The following is a 24,514-nucleotide window of genomic DNA, read 5'->3' on the forward strand; positions in this document are numbered from 1 at the left end:
CCAGCCCACACCTCCAGTCCATAAAACAGGTCTGAGCGGGAGCAGGGGTGGGCAAACAGGTTCTGAGAACCCAGAGCGGCCTGGGGCACAGGTGGGGCAGGGTGGCTGGTCTGAGGAGGCCATCCCCGTTTGTCCTTCCAGGAGCTCTCAGAGCCGGCGAGCCTCCCGGTGGTGGAGGCTGGCTGTTGTTAGCTTCTACAGCAGCTGCAGAACGACCCGGGTGGCCCATGGATGTGCCAGAAAGTCAGGCGGGTGGCCCCGCTGCAAAAAGTAGGTGGCTTGGCCCTCTGTTTGCCCCGTGGGAGGATGAAGAGGGAGCAGTGGGGGAGCAGGTGCCAGCTTGTGCCTCGGGGACCTGGGAGAGGTGGCTTGGGTGTCTGAGCCTCCACCTTGGCACAGGGTGGGAGTGGGGGAGCGAGCTGTCATTGAAGGACCTGCTGTATCCCACCTGTCTGGACACTGTGTATATCACTGGCCTCTGGGGCAGCTAGAGCAGAAACCTCTGCTCAGAGCACCTTTCCCTAATAACCTGCCAGCTCGGCCCTCACTCCATTCAGATCTCTGCTTTCTTCGAAAAACTTACTTTCACATTCTCTCCCCTCTCCTGCCTCTCTTCATAGCTCGGACATCTGTTTTTCTGTTTCATCTCTGTCTCTCCCACTAGAATTTGAGTTCCATGAGGTGGGGTCTGTTTTATTCACTCTGGTATTCCCGGTCCCTAGAGCAGCACTGTCCACACGCCAGCTGTAAATGTAATTTAAAATTTTGTTAGTAACCACATTTAGGGTTTTTTTTATTTTTAAAAAATTAAATATTTATTTGAGAGAGAAAGAGAGTGGAGGGGTTGGGGCAGAGGGAGAGAGACCCGCAGACAGACTCCCCACTGAGCGCAGAGCCCAACACAGGGCTTGATCCCAGGACCCTGAGATCATGGCCGGAGCTGAAATCAAGACCTGGCCGCCCAACCAACTGAGCCACCCAGGCGCCCCAAGTAGCCACATTTAGAAGGAAAAAGAAACTGGCAAAATGGGAACAATAGATTTTTATTTAAATTATTATGTCCAAAATGGTATCCTTTCAGCATGTAATTAATATAAGAATGTATTGGAGATATTCTTTTGATTTTCATACCAGGGCTTCAAGACCTGGTGTGTAGTTTACAGTAACAGAGCATCTCTATTCACACGCGCCACAGTTCAAATACTCAAGAACCGCATGTGGCAAGTGGCCGCCCTAAAACAATGTCCAACTTGGAGGTGCTCAGTTACAGTCCCTGATTGTTTGGATGGATGCCAACCAAAGCCGTGTGAAAACCAGCTTCAGGAGGAAGAGGCAGGGGGACAAGACACTCGGTGGCCTTCTCTGAAATTCACCTGCTAGGTGGGAGAACTCATTGTGATGGGGGAGGAGGCTCCCACCCTAGGGGAGAGGCAGGGCCGCTTTTTCGAGGCTCCCAGTGTCCAGCAGCAGAGCCTGCATCTTTTCTCAAGGCCACAGGTCTGGACTCTGGCCTCAGGAGGCTTTCCAGAGGGGAAGGCAGGAGGACTGACACCTGGTTGTCAGGACCCAAGGGCGGATAGAGTGACTGACATGGCAACTTCGTGGGCACCAGCAGAGGGCGTGCAGCCACCGCTCCCGTGGGTGAAGGCTGAGCCAGCTCTGGGAGGCTCCTGAAGGAAACAGAAGGACATACCGAGGAGAGATGGAGACAGACAGAGGAAGGCTGGGGGTGGGAGGGAGAGAAGCGGAGACAGCGGAGGAAGGAGACAGAGGCTTGGGGAAGGGAGAGTCACCAAGATATGGGAAAAGAACCCAGAGATGGAGAAATGAGGAGGAAGAAAAGAGAGAGGCAGGGATCCGGAAAGAGAGGGATGGGGAGGAAGATGGAGAGGAGGAGTCAGGAAGAAAACTAGAGAAGAGCAGAGACATACAGAGAGAGGTACGGCCACTGAGGACGGAAATGAAGGAAAGAGAATAGGAGAAGCAGTGACCTGTTCCTGAGGGGCCCCAGGAAGGGACCCATGTGAAGCCCCTGCACCAGACAGTCCGGGGCTGACTCTGGCTCCACTCTCTCTGGATGAGCAGCCCTGGGGAGTGAGCTCGTGGGGCTCCCAGTCCTTCTGGGTAACCTGGGGAGCACACCAAGAAGAGATAAAACCCCAGGAGGGGCCTTGGTGTCTCCTAACTGTGGGTCCCCTCCCCACTCCCCTAAGAGCATGGGTTCAAACGTTCAAACCTGAGGGGGCTGAATTTTAGCTCTCTACAAAGAACCCTGGAAAGTAGAAGGAATTGGGTAGAGGGCCCATGGGCTCCTGCATCATTCAGTCAGTAGACTGTGACTCTTGATCTCAGGGTCGTGAGTTCAAGTCCCACATTGGGCATGGAGCCCATAGCTTAAAAAAAAAAAAAAAAAAAAGCATTCATATGTTGAACAGGTGACCTGGGGCAAGTTCCTAACTTCTCTGTGCCTTGAGTCTCCTCATCTGTAACGTGCGGCTAGTAATAGCAGCTACCATGGTCCATAGAAAAGCCCCTGAAGAGGAATGGCATCTACTTACTGCTAGATAAATATTCAGCTCTGTGACTGAGCCTCCACCACCTGCCAGGCCTTCAGCCCAGGGCCTTTCTAGATTTTATCTGAATTCTCCCCTAGGAGGGAGGGAACACCCCCATTTTCCAGAGGAAGAAACTGTGGCTCAGAGAGTCTATGCTCCTTGCTCAGGCCTCCCCTTGGGTCTGTCAGACCCTGCAGCCTGTGCCGGGCCTGCTGTTAGACCGAGTTGTTCAAGGGCAGAGCAGGGAGTCTGGAAGGTCACTTCCAGTCCCAGTGACTCCTGGGATGGAGGATCTCCTGTATCTTGGAGCATTTATTGAGTGCTTACTGTTTGCAGACACTGTGGATACAGCAGTAAACCAGCTGCTGTGGGGACACATTGTGTGTTCATGTCGGGAGGGCTATTCCCATATACAAACCTAGCCCTCCCAGCCCTGGTAAGGTAGGAAAGGATCACTACCTGCCCATTTTACTGGTGGGGAAACTGAGGCTCCAAAAGGAGAATTGACATGCCCACAATCGTGTGGCTGGGCTCTGAGCTCCTAACTGCTCCCCCACCGCCCGCCCTCCCTAGATCACCCACCCCCTCTCATCTCAGGCCCCTGGCTGTGGGCGCCAATGATGCCAGCCTGGCCTGGGGATTCAGGTAGGAGAGACCCACCTCCCCTCCCCCACCCCATGCAGGCGGGGAGACCGGAGATGTGGCTGGCAGAATCGATCCAGACTGCCTGCACCTTATTGGATTGTTCCTGGCTCCTGGGCCCCTCTTCACCCTCAGCTCCTCCCAGAATCCTCTCTTCTTTGCCCTCCTCCGCTCCTAGCCCCCGCTGCACAGAGCCTGGCGGCAGGGGAAGAGAAGAGGAAAGGGTGATCTCAGAGCCTTTGTCCTCTGGGCTCCTGAGTGGCTTGGACACAAAGGATTAGACAGCAGGGGGGACTTCCTGGCCTGAAAGGTGGGGTCCACATCCTCAGGGTGCAGAGTGAGGAAGCCACTCAGAGACCCTTAAGTTGCTGTCCCCGCCCGAAGCTTCCTGCTGTTCCCCATCAGCCCCAACACCAAGTAGCTCAGAATGAATTCCCTCCCCTCTGCAGGAGCACGGGACCTATGGTCACTCTTTCTTGGCCCTCTTCTCACGAGTGGGCTGACCCTCTTGTCTCCCCAGTGTACCTCTGGGACCAGCTGGAGGAGGGGAGCCTCGGGACACTGCTGAGCTTGGAGGAGCAAATACTCAACTCTACGTTTGAAGCTTGCGACACCCAGAGGACAGGTTGGGGGGGCAGGATGCGGGCCAGGCTGCAGTGGGCCTGGGAGACACGAGGAGTAATAAGGGACAGAAGGGGCTGCTGGGAACCGGGGAGCCATAGAGAAGGGGCTCTTCTTGGGGGGCCTGCAGGGTGAGGTGGGTGATTGTGGGAAGCTTCGGGAAGGAAGTGGATAAAGGGATGGAGGCCGTTCAGGGTGAGGACATTAATGGAAGAGGGTAGGGCCTGGGGAGGGGGGGGGGAGACGGAGGGAGAGCAGCCATTGTGGGCCTGATGGGGTACAGCAGGTCCTTGTGCTCCACCCTGTGAGTGACGGTGGCCGGGCTCCATTTCCAGGTGAAAAGGCTGACTCAGAGGAGGGGAAGGACTTGCCCAAACTATCTGGGTTAAGCTGTGGCACAGGGGTGCCACCAGCCCAGCCACTGGTGTCCTACTTTCAAGCCATCACCTGCCCCTGCCCCACCTGCCCCAGACTCCCTCACGGCATGCTCTTGTCCCCAGGCCTTGTGGCTGTGACCCACGTACTAGCGTACCTAGAGGCTGTGACAGGACGGGACCCCCAGGATGCACGCCTCCAAACACTGGCCTGCAACCTGGACCCCAATGGGGAGGGCCCTCAGGCCACTGTGGACTTGGACACCTTCTTGGCCGTCATGAGGGACTGGATCGCTGCCTGTCAATTGGATGGGTGGGTCTCTGCACCTCCAACCCTCCCCCAGAAAGTCCTTCCTAAGATCCAGCCTCACACCTGCCTACTGCAGCCAGCATCCTTTGAGGGACCTACTGTGGTTTGAAGGAGGATGAGAGAAAAGTGAAGAGATGGGGTTGGGGGGATGGGGTGGAGGGTCTGAAGACAAAGTTCCTGGGATGGGGAGGCAGAAATAAAAGGGAAAGGGAAGACGTGGGGGAGTTGGGGGCTGACAGAGGCCCTTCCCCATCCCTTCTCCAAACCCAGTCCTTGCCCCTCCTGCTTTTCCATCTGGCTCAGGACTCTTGCCATCTGGCCTTACCTTCCTCCCCACCGTGGTGCTGTCAGTGCTCTGGCTCTCACCTGACCTGGCCCCTCCTCCCGCCACCAGCAATCCCCCTGTGTGGCTGGTCGGGATTGGGGGTGGCTGCAGGGGGCTCTAAGCCTCATCCCTTTGATACAGGGGATTAGAGCTGGAAGAGGAGACAGCCTTCAAGGGGGCCCTGACCTCCCAGCAACCGCCATCTGGTGAGAATACTATATATAGAATGAAGCAGGCAGGCCCAGGGTCAGACAGTGGGAGGGACTTCCCACCTGGGGATGGGAGCCAGGGACATTGGGTGGGACCCCTGGAACATTTGCTCTTGCCTGGAGCTGTGAGTTTGGCTTTCTAGGCACCTTCGTGGCTGCCTCCCCACCTTCCCTGAGCGTTGGGGTTTTTTTTTCTTCAGGGGCTGGTTCCAAGTCCTCTTCCTAACTGCAGCCCTGTCATAGAGGCCTGCGAGGCCCTGCCTACTTCTCCTTGTCAGCATCACTGGGCTCCTGCCTACTATCTAGTCTCTGCTCCCTCGGGCCTCCTGGCTCAGCCTGGGATGCACTAGGTACCTGCCCACCACGCTCTTCCAAACCCTAAACCTCCCACACGTGGGGAAGCCCCAGGATGCCCCAGGCTGTGGTCCCTGGCTGTCCGGGCTTGCTTACAGACCCGCATTCCTCTCCTGGAGAAAACTTATCCTCTGATTCAGTTCCCTGTCCTGCTGTTTGGTTAGTTGATCCTTTCCCCCATTTAATCCCCAGGACCTCACACATACGAGGTGCTCCATAAAAAAGTGTTCCTGTTATACCTTACAAAAACAGAACAAAAGCAAAATAATAATAATCACAGCTTTCTTGATGTTCCCTTGGACCTCTTTCAGCAAGGTCAAGGGACAAGGGAAACACCCCCTGGGTGGGGGAAGGGACAGGACCAGGAGGCTGGAGGCCAGGAGGCTGGGGATGAGGTTGTGGTGAGGGTCCAGGAGGAGAGGGAGAAGCCTGAGCTAGGACTGGCCAAGACAGTGAGGAGCGTGGAGCAGATTCAGGGAAGAAGATGAGGGCCTGGACTCGGGGACTGTGGAGATGAGGAGGAACAAGGGAGCCAGGACAGCCCAGTGACCAGGTGAGTGGGTAGGAGGGAAACCGGGAAGAGAAACAGGTTTGGGGGTAGCTAAGGTGCAGCTGCCCAGTGCTGTGATGAATTCAGGGCTTCGAGAGAGTTCCAGCCTGAGCTCAGGGTATCAGTGAGCAAGAGGCCTTTCAGACGGTGGATATAATCATAGCCCCAGGAGCAGATGAAATGACCCAAGGCAAATGCGAGGGTGAGGCTAATGGAGGCCAAGCCCAGTCCTGGGGCTCCCCGACACCTAAGGTCGCCGAGGAGCCCACCACCCTCTGTCTGTCTCCCTCCAGGATGCCCAGAAGCTGAGGAGCCAGCCAACCTGGAGAGCTTTGGAGGCGAAGACCCCAGAGCTGAGCTGTACCTATGCCCCATCCCCCACACCTCCTCACGGCCCATGCCCTCCAGCCTCCCTGCCATAGGCCTCCGCGGGGTCCTTTGGGGGGGTGGTGAGGGACGGGTTGTGGGGGCGGCTGTGTTGCTAGGCCTGGGAGAGCAGGGCAGTCTCTCTCCTGTTCCTCATTCTCCAGAAGAGCCTCGTTTCCCCACCACTACCGCCCCAGCCTGGGAAGGGAGGTGGGTGGGAGCTGTGACCAGTGACCAGCCCCTCCCTGACCCCAGGCCTGCCACAGCCGACCTGCTGAGCAGCCTGGAGGACCTGGAGCTCAGCAACCGCAGGCTGGCGGGGGAGAACGCCAAGCTCCAGCGCAGCCTGGAGACTGCCGAGGAGGGGTCCACGCGCCTCGGGGAGGAGATCAAGGCCCTGCGCAAGCAGCTTCGCAGGTGGGCTCTCCACGTGCTCTCCCTGCACCTCCTGCCCTGTCTTCCACCCTGCACTGTCCCTTCCGCTCTTCCTCTTTCTCTTTGGTGTTTCCCTGGCTCTTGTCTCTCAGCCTCTTGGGTTCAGACTCCCCTCTCTACTCTTCTCTGCGTCTCCATAGCTGCAGCCTATGCCTGCCCTGTGCTCTTTCTCGTGTCTCTCACGTTCCCCTTATTTTAGTCTCCTGCTCTTTCCAGGCTTCTGTCCCACCCCCTTAGTTTTTTAGGTAGAAACTGGGTCTCTGTGTCCTGTACTAGGTTCTTTCCCCGCTTTTCCCTCTGCGTTTCTGTGCCCCACCCCACCCCACCCCACCCCCCAGGTCCCTGTCAGGATTTCTCTGTTGCTTCCGACTCTGAGTGGCTCTGTCTCTCTGGTCTCTGTTTCCCTCGTGTGCGGCCCCCCTCAGCACCCAGCAGGCTCTGCAGTGTGCCAAGGCCGTGGACGAGGAGCTGGAGGACCTGAAGACTCTGGCCAAGGGCCTGGAGGAGCAGAATCGCAGCCTCCTGGCCCAGGCCCGGCAGATGGTGGGTTCTGGGCAAAGGGTACGAAGGTGCCCTCTCCCTTCCCCCTTTCTTGAAGTCCGAGCAACAGAGCCTGACAGTGGAATGGGAAGGGGCAGAGGTTACCCAGCTTCCTTCCTGACTCCAGGTCCTGCTTGCCCCAGACTCGGGGTCCAGATCTATTTGCCACCCCTCTCATGACAGAGGGGACAACAGGAGCCATCAGGGCTGCCAGACCCATTCTCCCAGCCTTGCTCCTCCATGACCCAGACCCAGGATGGGTTTCCAGGTGTAGGAGAAGGGAGAAGGCAAGGAGGCCCAAATAGAATCCTTTGTCCTCTCTCTGGGGTCTTTCAGGAAAAGGAACAGCAGCATCTGGTGGCCGAGATGGAGACTCTGCAGGAGGAGGTGAGCTGAGGCCCAGTGCCCACCCCTACCCCTTCCCCAGTCCCAGGGATCTCCCACCCTACCCCTGCTGCCCCCAAACACCTCCAGCAACCTTCCCCCAAATACCCTGACAGTCTGTAGAGGGAGATCCCAGGATCCCAGTACTGTACAAGTGTCTCTGAAGGTCACAGCGCTGCGTGCCCTGGTTGGTAAGACTGTGGGGCATGGGCGGACTGCCTGGGCTCGTGCTGGGGTTGCCTACCTAAGCATGGGTCAGTCCATCTCCTCTCTGTATCTCACCTGTAGCAGTGGCCAAAATAACAGAATCTCCCTCGTCGGTGGTGTGGGATTTAAACAAGGGGATGCTTGTAGTCTTAGGCACAAGGCAGGACCCATGGGTAGTGCTTGCTGAAAGTTTACCCCTGTTGCTCATATGTTAGCATTTTTTATGGTGGAAAGAACACAGGCTTTGAAGTCAGCCCTGAGGTCACATCCCATCTCTGCCACTTACAAGACAGGCCACCTTCAGGCATGTGACTCCCCCTTCCCGAGCCTTTGTTTTATTCTCTGAGAATGGGAGGAGACTCTCTGTTCCACAGGATTGTCTTAGAAATAAATGACAGCGCTCAGCCGGGGGCCTAGCGCAGTGTGTGAAATGGCCCAGTTCAACCACATGTCTGATTCCAGCCCCGTTCTGTCTGACACACAGAGGACATGATCTTAGTACATCTGGGCCCACCTAGTCCTTTTTAGGTGGAAACAAATTCATCAATTGATGAAACTCGTCACCACCCCTCTGCAAGATGGTATCTAAGTGGCTGAAGACCGATAGGGCATCTCAGTGCTCCAGGAGGCTGCCGTCTTCCCTCAACGTCTGTTCTCTCTGCTGGTCACAAGATTGGCGCTCATCATCCCATCTGGTCTTCAGCCTTAGTCACCACCACACGCTGACGTCCCCTGGGAGGCTGGCATTGCTCTGGTCTCTGGACATCCAGTTCTCACTGCATCTGCTGCCGGTGGCCCTCTGGAGCTCCCAAGACACAAGGCCTCTGGGGTACTCCCTCAGCCCCTCCCACACCCTTCCAGGACCACAGAGGAGGCTTAGCTGATATCCTGAGACTCTTTGTGGCCACAAGGGGCCTTGTTGGGCCTCTCTGCCTCCAGTCCTCGCACGGCCATCTCCATTCTGTTACTCATAGGCCATGCTGGTTCTGAGACTGAGCTGAGAAATGCTCCCTCTCGGATTCCCAGGCATCCCAGCGGGAGTGTGGTTCAACTACAACCTTCCTCTCCACCCCTTGCAGCTAACCCGGGGCTTGGGGCTGGCGCAGGGCCTGTTTTCCCTCTACTCTCTTCTTTGACCCTCTTCCACCTCTCCCCTGCCCTAAGGATTTCTGCCCAGTCCAGACAATGATACTGATTCTGCCCGATCCCCCTAAATCTTTTTGTCCTACATCTGCATTATGGCTTTTACTATTTTTTTAAAAAAAGATTTTATTTATTTGATAGTGAAAGAGAGCACAAGCAGGGGGATCGGCAGGCAGAGGCAGAGGGAGAGGGAGAAGCAGGCTCTCCGCAGAGCAAGGAGCCCAATGCAGGACTCGATCCCAGAACCCCAGGACCGTGACTCAAGCCAAAGGCAGATGCCGAACAAACTGAGGCCCAGGCACCCCTGGGCTTTACATTTAAATCCAAAATTTTTCCACTATTGTTCTCTGGCTCTTCCATGAAAATTCCGTCCACTGGGATGATGGGAATCTCACCATGGGATGGCTGCCACAGTGTGAGGCATGGGGTTCAGGCAGGATGTAACTGTTTTCTTCCAGAACATCTCTTTTTAAGAACAAGGAGATGGGACACCTGGGTGGCTCAGTCAGTTAAGCTGCTGCCTTCCGCTCAGGTCATGTTCCCACCCAGGGTCCTGGGATCGAGTCTCACATTGGGTTCCTTGCTCAGCAGGGAGCCTGCTTCTCTCTCTGCCTCTGCCTGCCGCTCCCGCTCTACCTGCTTGTGCTCTCTCTCTGACAAATAAATAAATCTTAAAAAAAAAAAAAAAAGAAAGAAAGAACAAGAAGAAATTTTCCCTAAAGCCCCATGGCAGAACCTCCCTCTTATATCTTATTGGCCAAAGTGACATTATATGATTATAGCCAAACCACTCCCTGGTATGGGCACTCCAACCTGGATGGGCCAAAACACTTTCAGCTCCAAGGAAGAGAACACTGACGAAATGGTGGCTCCCTTCCTTAACAAGAGACTTTGAAGTTCTCCGTGTTTGTTTGGTGACTCGGGCTTGTTCGTTGGCCTGTGGCCTCATGATCTCAGATGGCCGCAACAGCTCCACCCTCATAGTCTTATTCAAAACAGGACAAAGGGGCAAGCGGGCCCAGCTAATGCTCCTCCCATGGCTCTCCTATGGTCAGAAGGAAAAGCCCCACTCTCCCCACCATCCTAGCATACCTCTCTTCCAAAACGCTGTCAGGAATTGGATCACGTGACATCCCCAGCTGCAAGGGATGCTGGGAGAATATTTGACCTTCCTCTGCCTCTGGAGATGAGCAAGTGAGAGGGGGCCAGAATGGCTGCTGGGTTAGCTAACCAGTCAGTTCTCCTGAATCTGCTGAGATCTCCCGAATCTTCCTCTTATTCACCTCCCCCCCCCCAGAGTGGGGCTAGGACCCACCTGCCCACGTGGAGAGTGGACCCCCAACGAAAGCAGAAGGACCCAGAACGGTGAATTGCAGCCAGCAACCTCTGCCTCCTCCCAGCGCAGAAGGCCTGCTGCCAGGTCAAGTGCCTTGAGCAGCGCCTGGGACATCCTAGGCGCTCGATAAACCGGAGCTATTCTTGGTTGCCTCCCTCCCTACCTTTCCCCTGCCCACAGCAGCCTATGGAGCATCTATAGATCGAGTTCTCAAGTTACAGGAGAATAATGCTGGTGTAAGGGACACTCAGGATACTCGATTTTCCTACAGAGAATCTTCAGAGCAGGGCTCGGGTTACTGCAGAAGAAGGCAGGAGAGGCTGAGTAACCAGGTTCCTGCTGGGCAGCCCAGAATCCAGCCTCCAAATCCCTACCAGGTGGACAGATGTTGACACAGCATTCCTGGCCTGTCCTTCCTCTGCCCTTCACTTGACAGCCCAGGCCCGCCGAGACCAAGAAGGAGGGACGGCTGATGGAGGACTTGGAGCCCAGCCAGCTGGAGACAGGGCGGAACTGGCCCTGGTGTCCCCGGGGCATGGGGAGGAGGGGCGTGGCAAGGGAACTCCAACTGCCTCTCCGCCCTGAAATGCTTTTGCCCATGGCTGCAACGCATCGAAGTTAACACAAGTTGCTAAGTTTTTGGTGCCTGGAAACTCTTCACTGGATTTGGGGCCATTTTATTGTCAGATCCCATTTCACGGCTGGCATGGGCTGCCCCTTTCCTGGCCCCCTTGTTTTCTCAGATAATTCTTCCCCTGGAGGATTCAGGGTGGCCCAGCCCTGCCACTTCAGAAAGCCCCTCATCCAGGCTGCACAGGGCCCAGGCCCTAGGCCTCATCAGAGTCTGCCTCCTGAGTTGTTATCATCTGCTTCTGCACTGGTCCCCACCTCTAGCCATGAGCTCCCTGAGGCCAGAGATGAAGCTGTTCCCCATTCTCACCTGGGGCTGCGTCTCACCCCAGAGAGAGTCAGATTTGGGGAGTCCACTCACTCGACAAGTGACCTTGGCAAAGTTTCTTAGCCCCTCCACTGATCAATTTCCTCTGTAAAATCAGAAGGTGAAGCCAATGAAAACATTAACAACCAGACCTGACATTCTTCCCGAATGGCACAACGTGACATGCATAGCAGCACCCGGGAAATCTTCCTCCCAAAAAAACTGAACAGGAGCCTGGACAGGGTCCTGGATCTATCCACCAGTTTCAAGGACATGAAGAGGTTGGACAAATATGATGAACGTCCTGCAGAGGGAATGAGAACTCAGGAAGCCAAATCTGAATGCACAAATTCTACAGAACAAATAACTTGATTTATTCCCCAAAAGACGTGCCCCCAAAAGTACCTGGATTAGGACAGGTGGGCGACCATTGTCAGAGGAAAAGAAATGAGACATTTCAACCAAAAGCCACGGTCAACCTTGTTTGGATCCTTCTGCAAACAAACTAAATGTGACAGGACCTTTGTGAGACAACCAAAATGGAAAAAAAGAAAAGAAAAGAAAAATCCACAAATTTGATATAAGATAATAGTAAGGAATTAATACTTTTGTTAAGCGTGATCATGGTGTTGCGAGTTTGGTAAAGTAAAGTTCCATAAGTAGGAAATTAAAATGCCAGAGTCGTTCTAAGCAGAAATCACAGGCTACCTGGCGTTTGGTTTAGAGTCATCTGTTAAATGACAACAACAAAAAACTTGGAGAATAGGGGAGAAACTAGGACAATATATATAATTATTGAAGCTGGCTGGTGGGCAGTGGGAGTCCATTATACTGGTATTTTTACTCACATGTGTGTGAAAATACTTAGAATGCGAAGTTTTGAAAGTATCTTTATATATATTTTGTACTTCCTGAGCATTTGGTATGTGCCAGGCACTATTCTAAATGCTCTGTGCTTGTTACCATATAGTAGCGTGTGTTTGCAATGAATTGCCTCCTGTATGGCCTGCGGGTGCGAGACTCAACCTTTCTGTGCCCCACTTGCCTTTATCTGCACGATGGGGGAGGAGACATGAGATAACACGGGCAAGGTGCTCAGACGTGCTCGCAGATACTGTTATGAGCCCCATGGAGTGGGTCCTGTCTCCTCAGACCAGCACCCGTGACACACAGAGAAATCACGTCTGAGATCTCGTAGGCGGGGTGGAGGGATTCAATGGGCCCAAATACAAAACGTGCTCAGCACAAGGCTCATCGTTGCCGGTCAGGTGATCAGGAAACGTCAGCTGCGGGCGCTAACATTGCTGTTGGCTGAAGTGGTCGTTCCTTCTTCCAGAACGGGAAGCTGCTGGCGGAGCGGGATGGAGTCAAAAGGAGGAGTGAGGAGCTGGCGGTGGAGAAGGAGTTTTTGAAGGTGCCACTCCTTCCTAGTGTCACTTGTACCAATTTCAGCCGCTCCAGCCGAGTGAGAGCGGGGACTTCCTCAAGCCATCAGGCTCCCAGGGCTCCAGGCAGCTCGGCTGAAATCCCTCTCTGGGTAGCTAATGTCCAGAGACATCATGGGAGGTTGAGGAGTGGTGCTCGGGAGAATTGGGTGGGCCAGGGAGGGCAGCACCAGCTGAGGTCAGTCCTGGGAGGCCGGACAGATGGACGGACTTCTTCCTCGGCAGCGGCAGCTCTATGAGTGTGAACGCCTCATCTGCCAACGAGATGCCGTCCTCTCGGAGGTGAGTGGCCTGGGGGTGCCGAGGGGACATTTGCCTTCCATGTGCTCCTGCCCCAAGGTCTGGGAGTTCTGCCTGGGTCTTATCCCTGGATAAGCAGCCCAGAGAGGTCAAAGGGTTCCCCTGGCCTGGCACGCCTGTCCCTGCAGGACCTAGAAACCTGATGCTCTCCCTCAGGCCATAGCTCCTCCCCCAAACTCACCCTGCCCATCTCCCCTACCCCTGCCTCTGCATATTGGCGGAGCTGGCCCTCGTCTTACTGGGCTTTGGGCTTCCCCAGCGCACTCGCCACGCGGAGAGTCTAGCCAAGATGTTGGAGGAGTACAGAACGACCACCCAGGTAGCCTGCTGCCTTCCCGCCCTCGGCCCGCTGCCTGGCCCTGCTCTTCTGCCATCTCTGCGATTTGCTGCCTCTTTCCGCCCCTGTCCATCTTGTGGAGTGTGTGTGTCTCTGGCCTTTTCACTTGTCTTCTGTTCCTTTCTCTCTCTCTCTCTCTCTCTCTCTCTTTCTCGCACCCTGTGTATCTCCACCTCTGGTCCATTTTCATTCTCTGTGGGGGTCTTGTCAATGCATTTCCCCTGCCCATCTCTCCGTGTGTCTGCCTTTCTTTGATTTAGTCTGTCTGTCTCCAGGGGTGACTCTACCCTCCGTTGATCCCTGATCATTAGGAGTCTCCTGCCCCTCGCGTGTCTTTGCCTCTCTGTGAGTCTGTGTCCGTCCATGCTTCTTGTTCTTAGTTTCCTGGGCTGCTGGCTTACCTTCTCTGTTCCTGCTGCTCTCTGTCTCTCTTTGGCTTCCTAAGTTTCTGTCACTGCTTTCTTCCCCTTGTCCCTTGGTAATACATGTCTGGAGGAGCCCAAAGAAGTCAGGGGAGTGGAATTGACTGTAAGAGGAGCCCAAGGCCGGGAGATAGAGAGGAACGGAAAGACAGGGGTCCCCCACTCCCTCCTTTGCAGGAACTGAGGCTGGAAATCTCACATCTGGAGGAGCAGCTGAGTCAGACCCATGAGGGGCCAGATGAGTGAGTGGAACATCAGGGGTAAAGGAAGCAAGAGGGGAGGCCAAAGGCAGGGGGCCCCCAACCTCCAGCCACAAGGTGGGCAGAGTGGCCACCCCAGAGTGGGTGGACTGACCCCTAGGGACAGGCGCAGAGAGAGCCGTCCCTTCTTGACCATGTGGCCAGGCTACTGGAAGGGGCCCAGGTGAGAAGAGCGGGCTGGACCAGGCTGCTGCCCCCATCACTGGGCGTGGAGATCGAGACCATTCGGCAGGTAGGCCTGGCTCGTCGGGAATATCCCAACCCACTGCCGGCCACAGCTCTGACACAGCCCTGATTCTCACCCACCCCATCTCCCCCCAGGACCATCTCAGTCCTTTACCTCATCCCTACCCCAATCCTTGGTCCTGCTGCCAAGCCCTTCCCAGGTCTTGCCTCCACCTGCTCCCCAGCCCAGCCTCACCCCCGCCGCACCGCACCACCCCCCCACCCCCCCCCACCCCCACTCCTCCTACCCCATGCCTCAGCATGTGTCCGTCCCCATCTCTGACCCGTCTCCTGCCTTCACCTGGCCCTCCTGACCTCAGAAACAGCTTCTCCTCTCCCAGAAACAAGAAGTGGCAGCTGCTGCTCTCTCCAGCCCTCTGTGTGGAGTGTGGCAGTGGGAGGAGGTCATCATTGAGACGGATGAGGAAGTGGAGTTTCTGCCTGAAGCCCCAGCTGGGACACTGGTGAGCCTGGGTGGGGGGACTCCGAAACCGCCAGAGTCCAGGAGCTGGGAGAGGGGCCTGGGACTCCATGTGCCACGAGCTTGCTGCCCATTCCATGGGCAAACGTTGACCGAGGGCCTCCTCGACACAGCCCTGAGCCAGGCAGGACACCATCCCTGCCCTCTGGGGACTGGCCCTCCAGGGGAGTAGACAAGAGCAAACAAAGCGAATGCAAACTGCACAGTGGTAGTTTTGTCGTTGAGAAAGCACTGTCAGGAAGCACTGCGTTTACAATGGTCCTGGGGGGAGAAGCCACAAAGTGAATCGTTCCTCCGGACACCGTAAAGATACATTAAGCTTTTACTTTGGGGATACAAGGCACCTTAAGAACAGCTTAGCAAGCCCATGTGGAAATCTTGAACTCAGCCATGGCGGTTGTTTTATGATTTCTGTAATTACCTGAGCAGTATTTCCACATCCTTCGAAACAACCGAGACAACTCATCTTTAGTGTCCACAACAGAAAAGTGAGGTTTTACTCTATTAGTGCCAGAAGTCTCTCTGTCTGTCTTTTTTTTTTTAAGGAAATATTGCTAACAGCTCTGCGATTGCATTGTCTTGAAAATAAGACTGCTTCAGAATTATACCATTCACCATTCTTTTTTTTTTAATTTTTTATTTATTTATTTATTTTTTTATTTGACAGAGAGAGAGTTAACAAGTAGGCAGAGAAGCAGGCAGAGAGAGGGGGAATCAGGCTCCCTGCTAAGCAGAGAGCCCGATGTGGGGCTCGATCCCAGGATCCTGAGATATTGACCTGAGCTGAAGACAGAGGCTTAACCCACTGAGCCACTCAGGTGCTCCTACCATTCACCATTCTTAAAGAAGAAACTCATTTCTTTGCTCACTTTCTCCCTGGGTTGAGAGAAGCTTTTGCATTTTCCTTCAATGCCTGTGCTGTTTGGTTTTTTTAAGATTTGTTTATTTATTTGAGAGAGTGAGAGAGCTCGTATGAGCACAAGTTGGGGGAGAAGCAGAGGGAGAGGGAGAAACAGTCTCAAGCAGGCTCCACACTGAGCATGGAGCCAACAGGGGCTTCATCTCACCACCCTGAGATCATGACCTGAGGAAAAACCAAGAGTCAGGTGCTTAACAGCTTAACCAACTGAGCCACCCAGGTGCCCCTGATTTTTCCTTAACCTCCCCCAGTATCTCTACGAGGTAGGCATCCTCACCCTCATCCTGTTACCCATGGGAAACTGAGGCTCAGAGAGGTCACATGTTCCCCATCACATAGCCTATGGGTGGCAGAGTCACATCCCTCTGAGCAGGTGTGAGTCAGAGTGAATTCCTCTGGGAGCTCTCAACACCCCATCCAAAGGTGCACTGACCCAGGCCTCAGGCTGCTACCAGCTCTGGGTCCTAGAACTAAGGCGCGGAGCCGCTCGGGGCCATCATGCAAATGGGCCATCCCCATGCAGGGTGATGGGTGTGCAGAGGTGGGGGCCAGGCCCTGAGGGAGCCCAGCAAAAGCAAGACCTGTGTCAGGTGGGAGACTGGAGAGGTGTCACTGGGAAACCGACACTTGAGTTTATTTCGGAGAAGAGAGAGAAGTTGAGCAGTGTCAGGAGAGGGAAGCCTTCCTGGCAGGGGAAAGCACACACACGAGGATGTGGGGCATGAAAGCACAGAACACAGTTGGGCAGCAGAGGGAGTGGCAGGTGGCTGGGGAGCCAGGGGGCCCGATCACAACAGGAATTACCTGTAAATCAAGCAGGGAGATTGTACTTTTCTCCATCGAGTCTTGGGATGGCTGAGGGCAGGGAGGGAGTGTGGTCAACTCTCAATGTAGACAGATCCCTCTAGAAAGATCCCTGGTGGGGGCAGGGGAGGGGGGAGCTTATATGGAGAGCATGGGGACTGAGTAGAGGCAGGGAGGCCAGGAAGGAGACTGGGGCTAGAGTCCAGAGGATAAAGCCTGAGGCAGGCCAGGGCCTTGGGACAGAGGAAAAGGGATGGGCAGAGAGAAGTGGGGCAGGAGAGACGGGGCTGGGGGGCTGGGGTGCTAGGAAGGAGAAGACAGAGAGACATCAAACTTACCTTGCAGGGCTTAGTGGGTTGGGCATCTGCCTTCAGCTTAGGTCATGACCCCAGGGTCCTGGATCGAGTCCCACATCAGGCTCCCTGCTCAGTGGGAAGTCTGCTTCTCCCTCTTCCCCTCCTCCTGCTCGTGCTCATTCTCTCTCTCTGACAAATAAATAAAATCTTAAAAAAACAACAGCAACAACAACTTATCTTGCCGCCTAGTGAAATGGGATCCTGAGTGACAGCCAGGGAGCTACCTAGGGTCAGTGAGTGCACAAGCCTGGAGCTCAGGGATGTATGTAGGAAACAGAGTCAGGTTGGTGACTGAGGCCGGGGAAGGAGGAGAAACTAGGACCTGGGTCCTAAGACAGAACAGCTGGGCAGGGGGGCTGCCCCCAGACCAGGAACCTGGGAGGAGAAGGGGATGCAGGAAGGAAATGCCGGGCTTCCTTTCGGTCCACATGAGTAAGAGAAGCTCGTCGGAGTGTGAGAGGTTTGGGGGACCTGGAGTCCTGGGTGCTGAGGACTGACTTCTACTCCTGGGGGGAATGTAGAGCCAGGCCTCCCCACCCAGGGAGGGAGCCCAAGAGTAGGGCAGGTTTTAAAAGCAGATGTCACAGCCCAGGAGACTTACCCTTGCCTTTTCCCACAGAGACACTTGCAGGGAGAACTAGCGCACCTTCAGGGAGTAAGGAAGGAGCGATCAATGTGGTAAGAAGCTTGTTCCTTCCAGAGCCATCCCCCAGGCTTGGGGTGACACCACATTCTTGGACATTGTGCAAAGCCTGGCAAAGCCCTGGGGGGAGTTGCCCATCATTCCCTCCTTCATTCATTCATTCCCTCCCCCCAAAGTGACCCTTGGCCTGTGAGCCAGGATGAGCCATGCCCAGCGCTGCCTTCAGCATCTCCTGGTCCAGAGGGAGACCGACTCTGACCCAGCCGGTTCTGGGAGGACATCTGGCACTTCGAGCCAACTGGGGGGGAAGGCTTCCCGGGGACATGATGCTTGAATGGGGTCCCATAGGAGCAGTACTCATATAGGAGACTCTTAGATAAGAAGACAGTTGTCTGGTTGATGGGACAGTTCAGTCACTGGGTCACTGTCACTGAACTCACCCAAGGCCTCCAAGGAATCCTGGGATGAAAGAAACCCAGACTGGCCCAAGGGAGAACACCCAGGTAGTTAAGAGAGAGCTGGTGACTCCAGAATCAGACAGCCTGGGTTCAAATTCCGTGATGGGGTGCTGTGAGCATTACTGTCCAGAGCCCCAGCCCTGTGATTGTTAGGAAGCTCAGCAGCAGGCCTCTGGGGAGAGATAAAGCACGAGATGTCTGGGCCTATCCTCCTCAGGCCTGGCCTTGGGGCCTGTGGTTTCCTGTGATGCCTCCCGCTGCACCCCCCTTCAGGCTCTCTGCTGCAACAACTAATGAGCCGCCTGTCACTGGCCTCTAATTGGGCTTGTCTGAGAAAGCTGAGATTGGGCAGGAGGGGGGCTCCGGAGCTATGACCCCCCCCCACCCTGCGTCACCGGGGAAGGCAGAAGGGGCTGAGCAGCAGCGGGGGTGGGGGCTGGACATTTGAATTTCCCAGGAGCAGGGCAGTATGACCCACAGACTGGGAAGCTGGAAGCAAAGGAGGTAGTGAAACTTATGGCCCCTAAAGCTGACCAGAGTGAGGGATTGAACCTTGAGAGGCGCTGGGAGAGGAGCCACCGGGGGCCCAAGTGGCCGTCTCAGGAGATGAGGCAGCTGACTGGGCAGAGGCTGGGGGCTTACCAGCCGAGATGCCTGTTGGGTCCTAGATGAAGACACAGCTGTGTCTTGAGGGTATCAGGTGGTGGCAGCTGGAGGGCTGGACCCCTGGTCCCCAGCGAAGGTGGTAGCCTGTGGTATGGATGTCCAGGTCTCCAAGGGGCATCTGGGTTGGGCAGCTTGAGGTCTGAGTCCCAGAGAGGTATTTCAGGGGCTCGGGCTTGCCCACCGAAGAGAAATGATTTGTGGGGGAACTTGCTCACACAGTTGGCTTCTGGAATCTCGGTCCTAAAGGAAGACCCAGTAAGACTGACACTCACTGAAAGCAGCACAACCCCCACGGGCACGAAGTGGGGGGGCGGGTCTACACCTGCCCTGAGTCTCCGCTCCGAGTCTCTGGTGTTTGGGAGAGTAAGAGAGCAGAAGCCTCAGCTCCCAGCTGTAGCATCAGATACCAGAAGAGAAAATCAGCTTGATCAAAAGACCCTCTTACCCGTTTTCAGGGTCACACACTCTTTGGAGAATTTGTTGACAATTCCCCTGCCAAATATGCACAACAGACCTACACCCAGCAGCTTGCCTATGGGGCTCCAGGACACCCCCAGGCCCTTCGATGCCCGCTCCCCACTAAGACCCCTGCTTTAAAGGCTCATCCAGCCCCACAGTGGGCAAACGGGAGCCAGACCGAAGCAAGATGCTTGCAGTGACTCTGTCCCCCCAGGTTGCCCAGAAGAGAGGAAGAGGAGGAAGCAGCGCCCCAGATCATGGTAGGCAGTCCCCAGCACCCCCTCCCAGTCCCCACCCACTCCGGGGCCTTGAGGACGGTGACACAGTGGCAGCTCTTCGCAGCCCTCACCCACACCCCCTCTTCTCCCCAGGAGACAGAAAAATCATTTGGCTGAGAGATAACAAGGCCCTTGCTATAGCTAATGAGAGCGGACAGCGCCGTGGGGGGAGGCCTCTGCGGGCCAGTGGGCGGCCAGAATGTTCCCGGGGGACCCCCAAGCACACACAAAGGGCCGCAGTGGCTAGGCCCCAGGCCTCACAGACGTGGTTACACCCCCAGAATGCAAAAATGCACACGCACATGCGCCCACGCACAGGAAGGGGCCGGCCCGCCCCAGCCAGCCCCAGAACTCCCCGGGGCACAGCGCCTGTCACAGCTCCCCCGCCCGGCACCACTCACACCAGCTGCTGTGCTCCTCGAAGCTGCAAGGCGTGGTGCAGGTGCCCATCCCCTTTCTCAGGCAGGGGAAAGGAGGCAAGCTCCTGGAGGAGAGGCAGGGAGCCCGGGGCCCTCAGGGTAGGAATATGAGAGCCCCAATGTGTGCCAGGCATCTGGGCCCCTTTGGGGTCCAGACCCTTGAAGACAGCCTCTCTGAGCAGCCTGACCCCAAAGCCTACCTCCCCCTTCCCTCCACGGAGATGGGACCCCACCTCAGTCTCCTCACAGCTGACTTGACGGATGATCTCTCCTGAGCTGTTGGCAGCAGAGCTGGGAACCCCACCCTGCGGGGTGTCACACTGCACTCCACCCCCTTCCATGTGTCACTTCTGTCCAGTGGCTTGAACCAAGGGCCTCTCCCAATCCAGGACCCAGTCTCAAGTTTGTTTCCTTTGTCCCTCCAGGCCAGTCTCCCTAGCCCTCTGGGGGACCCGCATCCTGGAGACGTTCCGGGAAGCCCTCCTGAGAGGTAACAGGACCCTCCGGGACTGGAAGGGGCCTGGAGGCAGAGGAAAAGGTCAGTGTGATTGCCTCGCCCTCCTTTCTGTCCAGCAGCCCCAGCGAGCCCGAGCCGCAGCAAGCATTGGTGCCTGTGCCCAGAGAGCTGGTCCCAGTCAGGAGACCCGGCTGGGGCCAGCTCTGCCTGGCCCCCCTGCAGCCTGAGCCACTCAGGTGCGCCCCGAAGCATCTCCAGAATGAGGGTGGCCCGCACTGCCCCCTGTTGAGACAGCCCCAGCAGCCCCCCACCCTGGGGCCCTCCCTGAGCGCTGCGCTGCCTCCCACCAGGATCACTCGGCCCCCGCTGATCCCGGCCCCCGTGCTGGGCCTGCTGCTGCTGCTGCTGCTGTCCGTCCTGCTGCTGGGCCAGGCCCCACCGCCCACCTGGCCCCACCTCCAACTCTACTACCTCCAGCCCCCCCCAGTGTGAGCCGCTCAGAGCAGGGTCTAGGCAGAGAATTCCCGGGGAATCCCACTGTTATTCCCATTGTTGTACCGTTAGCTGGGAGGGCTCCGGTTCGGGGACCCTAGATACAGTGCTCAGGATCTGCACCTCTGTGTTGGGTTTTTCTGTGAAGTTTTTTGGTTTTTTTAACACTGGTGACTACATTTCTGAGCAATAGCAAAACACACCCAACAATGGGTTAAATACTAGGGGTTTATCTTCCTCCTAAAACAAGTCTGGAGGAGGGCAGCTATGAGCCCACAGCCCAGAGTCTCCACAGCCTGGGCGATGAGGGAAGGATGATTCTCTGTGATCCTCTCGGCCCTTCCCTCTTGCTCGGGAGATGGCAGGTGTGGCTTCATACATCACATCTGTTGGAAGAAGGGGACTTGTCCCTTCCTTTATAAAGAAAAGACGTGGCCTTCCCAGAGCCAGCAGCAGATCTGCGTTCATGTCTCATCGGCCAGAAGTGTTTGTTTTAACCCCTCCTAGCTGCAAGAGAGGCTGGGAGACTGAGCGCCTCTCCCCTCTCCTGGCAGAAAGAGGGAGAGAGACACATGGGCCGGGCACACATCACAGATGTCCCCTGCAGGGCAAACAGCCGGCAGGAAATGGACCAGTGTGCCACTAGTTCACTCATCACTTAGTGCTCATTCGTGTGCCGCGATTAGACCTTAGAAGATAGAGCCATGGGGGCATCTGTGTGGCTCAGCCCATTAAGCGTCTGACTTGGGCTCAGGTCATGATCTCGGGGTCCTGGGATGGAGCCCTGCAAGGTCTCCCCACTCAGGAGGGAGTCTGCTCGTCCCTCTGCCCCCTCGCCCACTCATGCTTGTATGCTCTCTCTCTCTCTCTCAAAATAAAATATTTCAAAAATTCATTAAATTATTTGTTAAAGAAAGAAAGATAAAGCTGTAGAAAAACAGGCCCTCCAATGCCAGGCTGAAGAGCCCTGGTTTTCTCCTGAGGATGATGGGAGATTTCAGAGATTTTATTGTTTGTTTTTGTTTGTTTGTTTTTTTGGCTATTTATTTATTGAGACACAACTTGCCTACAGATAAATGGGCATGCTCGCTTCAGCAGTGCATACACTAAAAATGGAACCATACAGATAAATGGACAAATCTTAAGTATCAGGTGCATGAGTTTTCACACATGCAAACAACCACAAAACCAAAACCCGGGTCATGACATGAACAATTTCAGCACCACAGAGGGTTCCTTGGGAGAGTTTTGAGCAGGGGAGGGTCAGAGTCACCCCTATTTAAAGGCAGATAGTGGGGGCGCCTGGGTGGCTCAGTGGGTTGAGCCTCTGCCTTTGGCTCAGGTCCTGGGATCTCAGGGTCCTGGGATGGAGCCCTGCATTGGTCTCTCTGCTCTGCAGGGAGCCTGCTTCCCCCTCTCTCTGCCTACCTCTCTGCCTACTTGTGATCTCTTTCCCTCTGTCAAATAAAACCTTTAAAAAAAAAAAAGAATAAAGGCAGATAGTGATGGAGCTGTAGGTTCCATGGGAACCCAGAAAATGCACTTAACCTGTCCCGGAAGGATAGGGATTTTGTCCCTATTAGGTAACATCTGTGTGCAGTCTTGAAATATGAGTAAGGTTTGTTACATTGAGCAGGGACCAAAGGAGGGTGTCATAGGCAGAGAGAATAATGTGTGTGTGAAGACCAGGTGGTGGGAAAGCGCCTCTGGGGGCAGAGAGCCATAGAAACCACCATGCTGCTGGGATTAAAAGAAAAGAGGTGGAGGATTGGGACAAGGAGGATTGGGAAGAGAGCTTCTGAGCCTGCATGGGAGATGAATATGAAAGGAGGCAGGTGGTGGGGAGAAGGCTGGGGCTTGGTCCAGGTGGGAGAGGATGAGGCCTGAGCTGAGCTGGGCATGTGGATAGGAAGAAAAGGAGGGCAGAGAGAGGCAGGGCAGGAAGGACCGAGCCAGAGACTGATGGCTGTGAAGGAGAATGCTGAAGGAAGGGGCAAGGACAGCACGTCGATCTGACCCAGTGACTGGTTCCAAAATGGGAACCCATGAGAAGGAGTGGGTTTTGGGGAACACCAAGCTCATATGGGATAGGGTGAATGTCAGTGTTCCAATAAGCGGCTAGAGCCCTGAGGCTTGAGACCACAGTCTGGAGATGGGGTGCTGCCTGTTGGGAATTGTTGAAATTTCCTGGGGAGAGGTGAGTAGAGTGGAGAGGGAAGGGCTTCCAGGCACCATTTTATGAAAAGTCTCAAACATACAGAAGACATCTAGGGAGGAAATCCGGGAGGAGTTCGAGCAAAGACCCAGCTAGCAGGCCCTCCAGCCAAAAGCCAATGAAGCTCCTCACGGGATGGTTGTGAGGTTGGCTCAGTGAGCCAAGAGGAGTGCAATATTCAGACGGGGGCCTGGCATATGGTAACTGTTCGTGACTTTCCTCCCATTTCTCCAGGAGAGTAATGGCAAGGTGTAGAAGATCTGCGTTCCAGTTACCCTTTTGTCCTTGACTGGCGCCGGCAACTTGGGGAAATTACTTTGACTTTCAGAGTCTTATGAAATTTGGCCAACTCCAGATGGTGTTGAGGAATACAGTTATTCCTTCATGATTCAGTATTTCTGAGAGAGAGAGAAGCAGGCCCACCCCTACAGCCCAAGGGCCAATTAGGTCGCGGTCCGCCTCCCAGACAGACAACCCACACGACGGCTTGCCACTCACCCAGCGCCAGCCCCGCCCCCTTCTCTAGACGAATCAGCGCGCGATCCGCACGAGCCGCGCCCAGGGCGCGCCCTTTGGAGCCCTCAGCTTACCCCTCGGAGCGGGTTGCCATGGTCACCATTGAGCTTTGGGACTGAAGGGCTGTCGGGAGCAGCCAGTGAGAGAGACAGAGATAGAAACGGACTCGGATTCTGATTGGCTGCTGCTTCGCTTCACCTGCGCCTCAGCCCTGTGCCGCCGGGAGCCTGACGCCTGGTCCCCTCTGTCCTCTCCTCCCGCCCAGCGGTCTCCTGGGACCGGCGCAGTCAGAAAACCCTGAACAAACTTCTGGAGGCTGCTGCTAGAGGGGCAGAAACCCTTTTCTAACAAACGCGTTTGCTTCGCGGGCGCTGGGTTGAAGTTGTCTCATGGTGTATCTCGGTTAATCCTCAGATGAGGGAAAAAAGGCTCAGAGGTTAAGCAGCCCTTCCCAATACCACACAGCGAGGTCTGGGGGAACCCGGTCTTGAATGGTAGGTTCATCTCGCCCCCGAGTCAACCCCCGCCCCATCTTTCCACTGCGCCCAGGGCAAAGTCGGGAAGTGAGGAGAGAGCGGAAAAGGCGACATTCGGAGAACATCGGAGCTGGAAGAGCGAGAGAGGGAAAGGACAGAAGAAAGAAAAGATCTGAGGGAATCAGGCAGAGAAAAAAGAAACCCATTAGGAATGGAAGGAAGAGCTTAAAAGGCAAAAAGAAGAGTAGAGAGAGGAGGCAGAGGATTAGGAAGCCGGAAGGTGAAAAGAGAAGTGCAGAGACTCAGAGAGATGGCGAACAGACACCCAGAGACGGACAGAGACCTAGAGAAGGGGATTGGGACTCAGGGAAACCAGAGACCTGTACGTTGCAGGGAACAAGAGAAGGGGAAAGAAACCCAGAGAGCAGGACGGAGACCCGCAAGTGGGGTGGGAGCACAGACGTGGGTGGGGAGGGACAGAAGCCCAGAGCGAGAGGAGGGGACAGAGCTGGGGCATGGAGGGAGGCCAGAGCAGGGGCAGACAGAGAATAGGAGTGGAGGGAGGGAAAGATGATTGGGGGAGGTGGGAAGAAGAGAG

The 24,514-nt window shown here is 55.5% G+C and overlaps 1 protein-coding gene across 1 annotated transcript; it reads left to right on the plus strand.

The window, feature by feature from the left end:
• Nucleotides 1–152: 152 nt before the first annotated feature.
• KASH5 (KASH domain containing 5) lies at nt 153–21,443 on the plus strand. Its single transcript, XM_045988411.1, has 19 exons — nt 153–270; nt 3,718–3,822; nt 4,319–4,505; nt 4,969–5,033; nt 6,234–6,300; nt 6,562–6,723; nt 7,167–7,284; nt 7,618–7,668; nt 12,625–12,702; nt 12,959–13,015; nt 13,293–13,352; nt 13,970–14,034; nt 14,197–14,284; nt 14,619–14,741; nt 17,457–17,515; nt 19,278–19,323; nt 20,186–20,250; nt 20,337–20,453; nt 20,568–21,443. The coding sequence occupies exons 1-19, from the start codon at nt 228–230 to the stop codon at nt 20,707–20,709; spliced, it is 1,698 nt and encodes a 565-aa protein (XP_045844367.1). The 5' UTR covers nt 153–227; the 3' UTR covers nt 20,710–21,443.
• The last annotated feature ends 3,071 nt before the right edge of the window (nt 21,444–24,514 follow it).

The sequence above is a fragment of the Meles meles genome, chromosome 19, assembly GCF_922984935.1.
Source record: "Meles meles chromosome 19, mMelMel3.1 paternal haplotype, whole genome shotgun sequence".
Lineage (NCBI taxonomy): Eukaryota > Metazoa > Chordata > Mammalia > Carnivora > Mustelidae > Meles > Meles meles.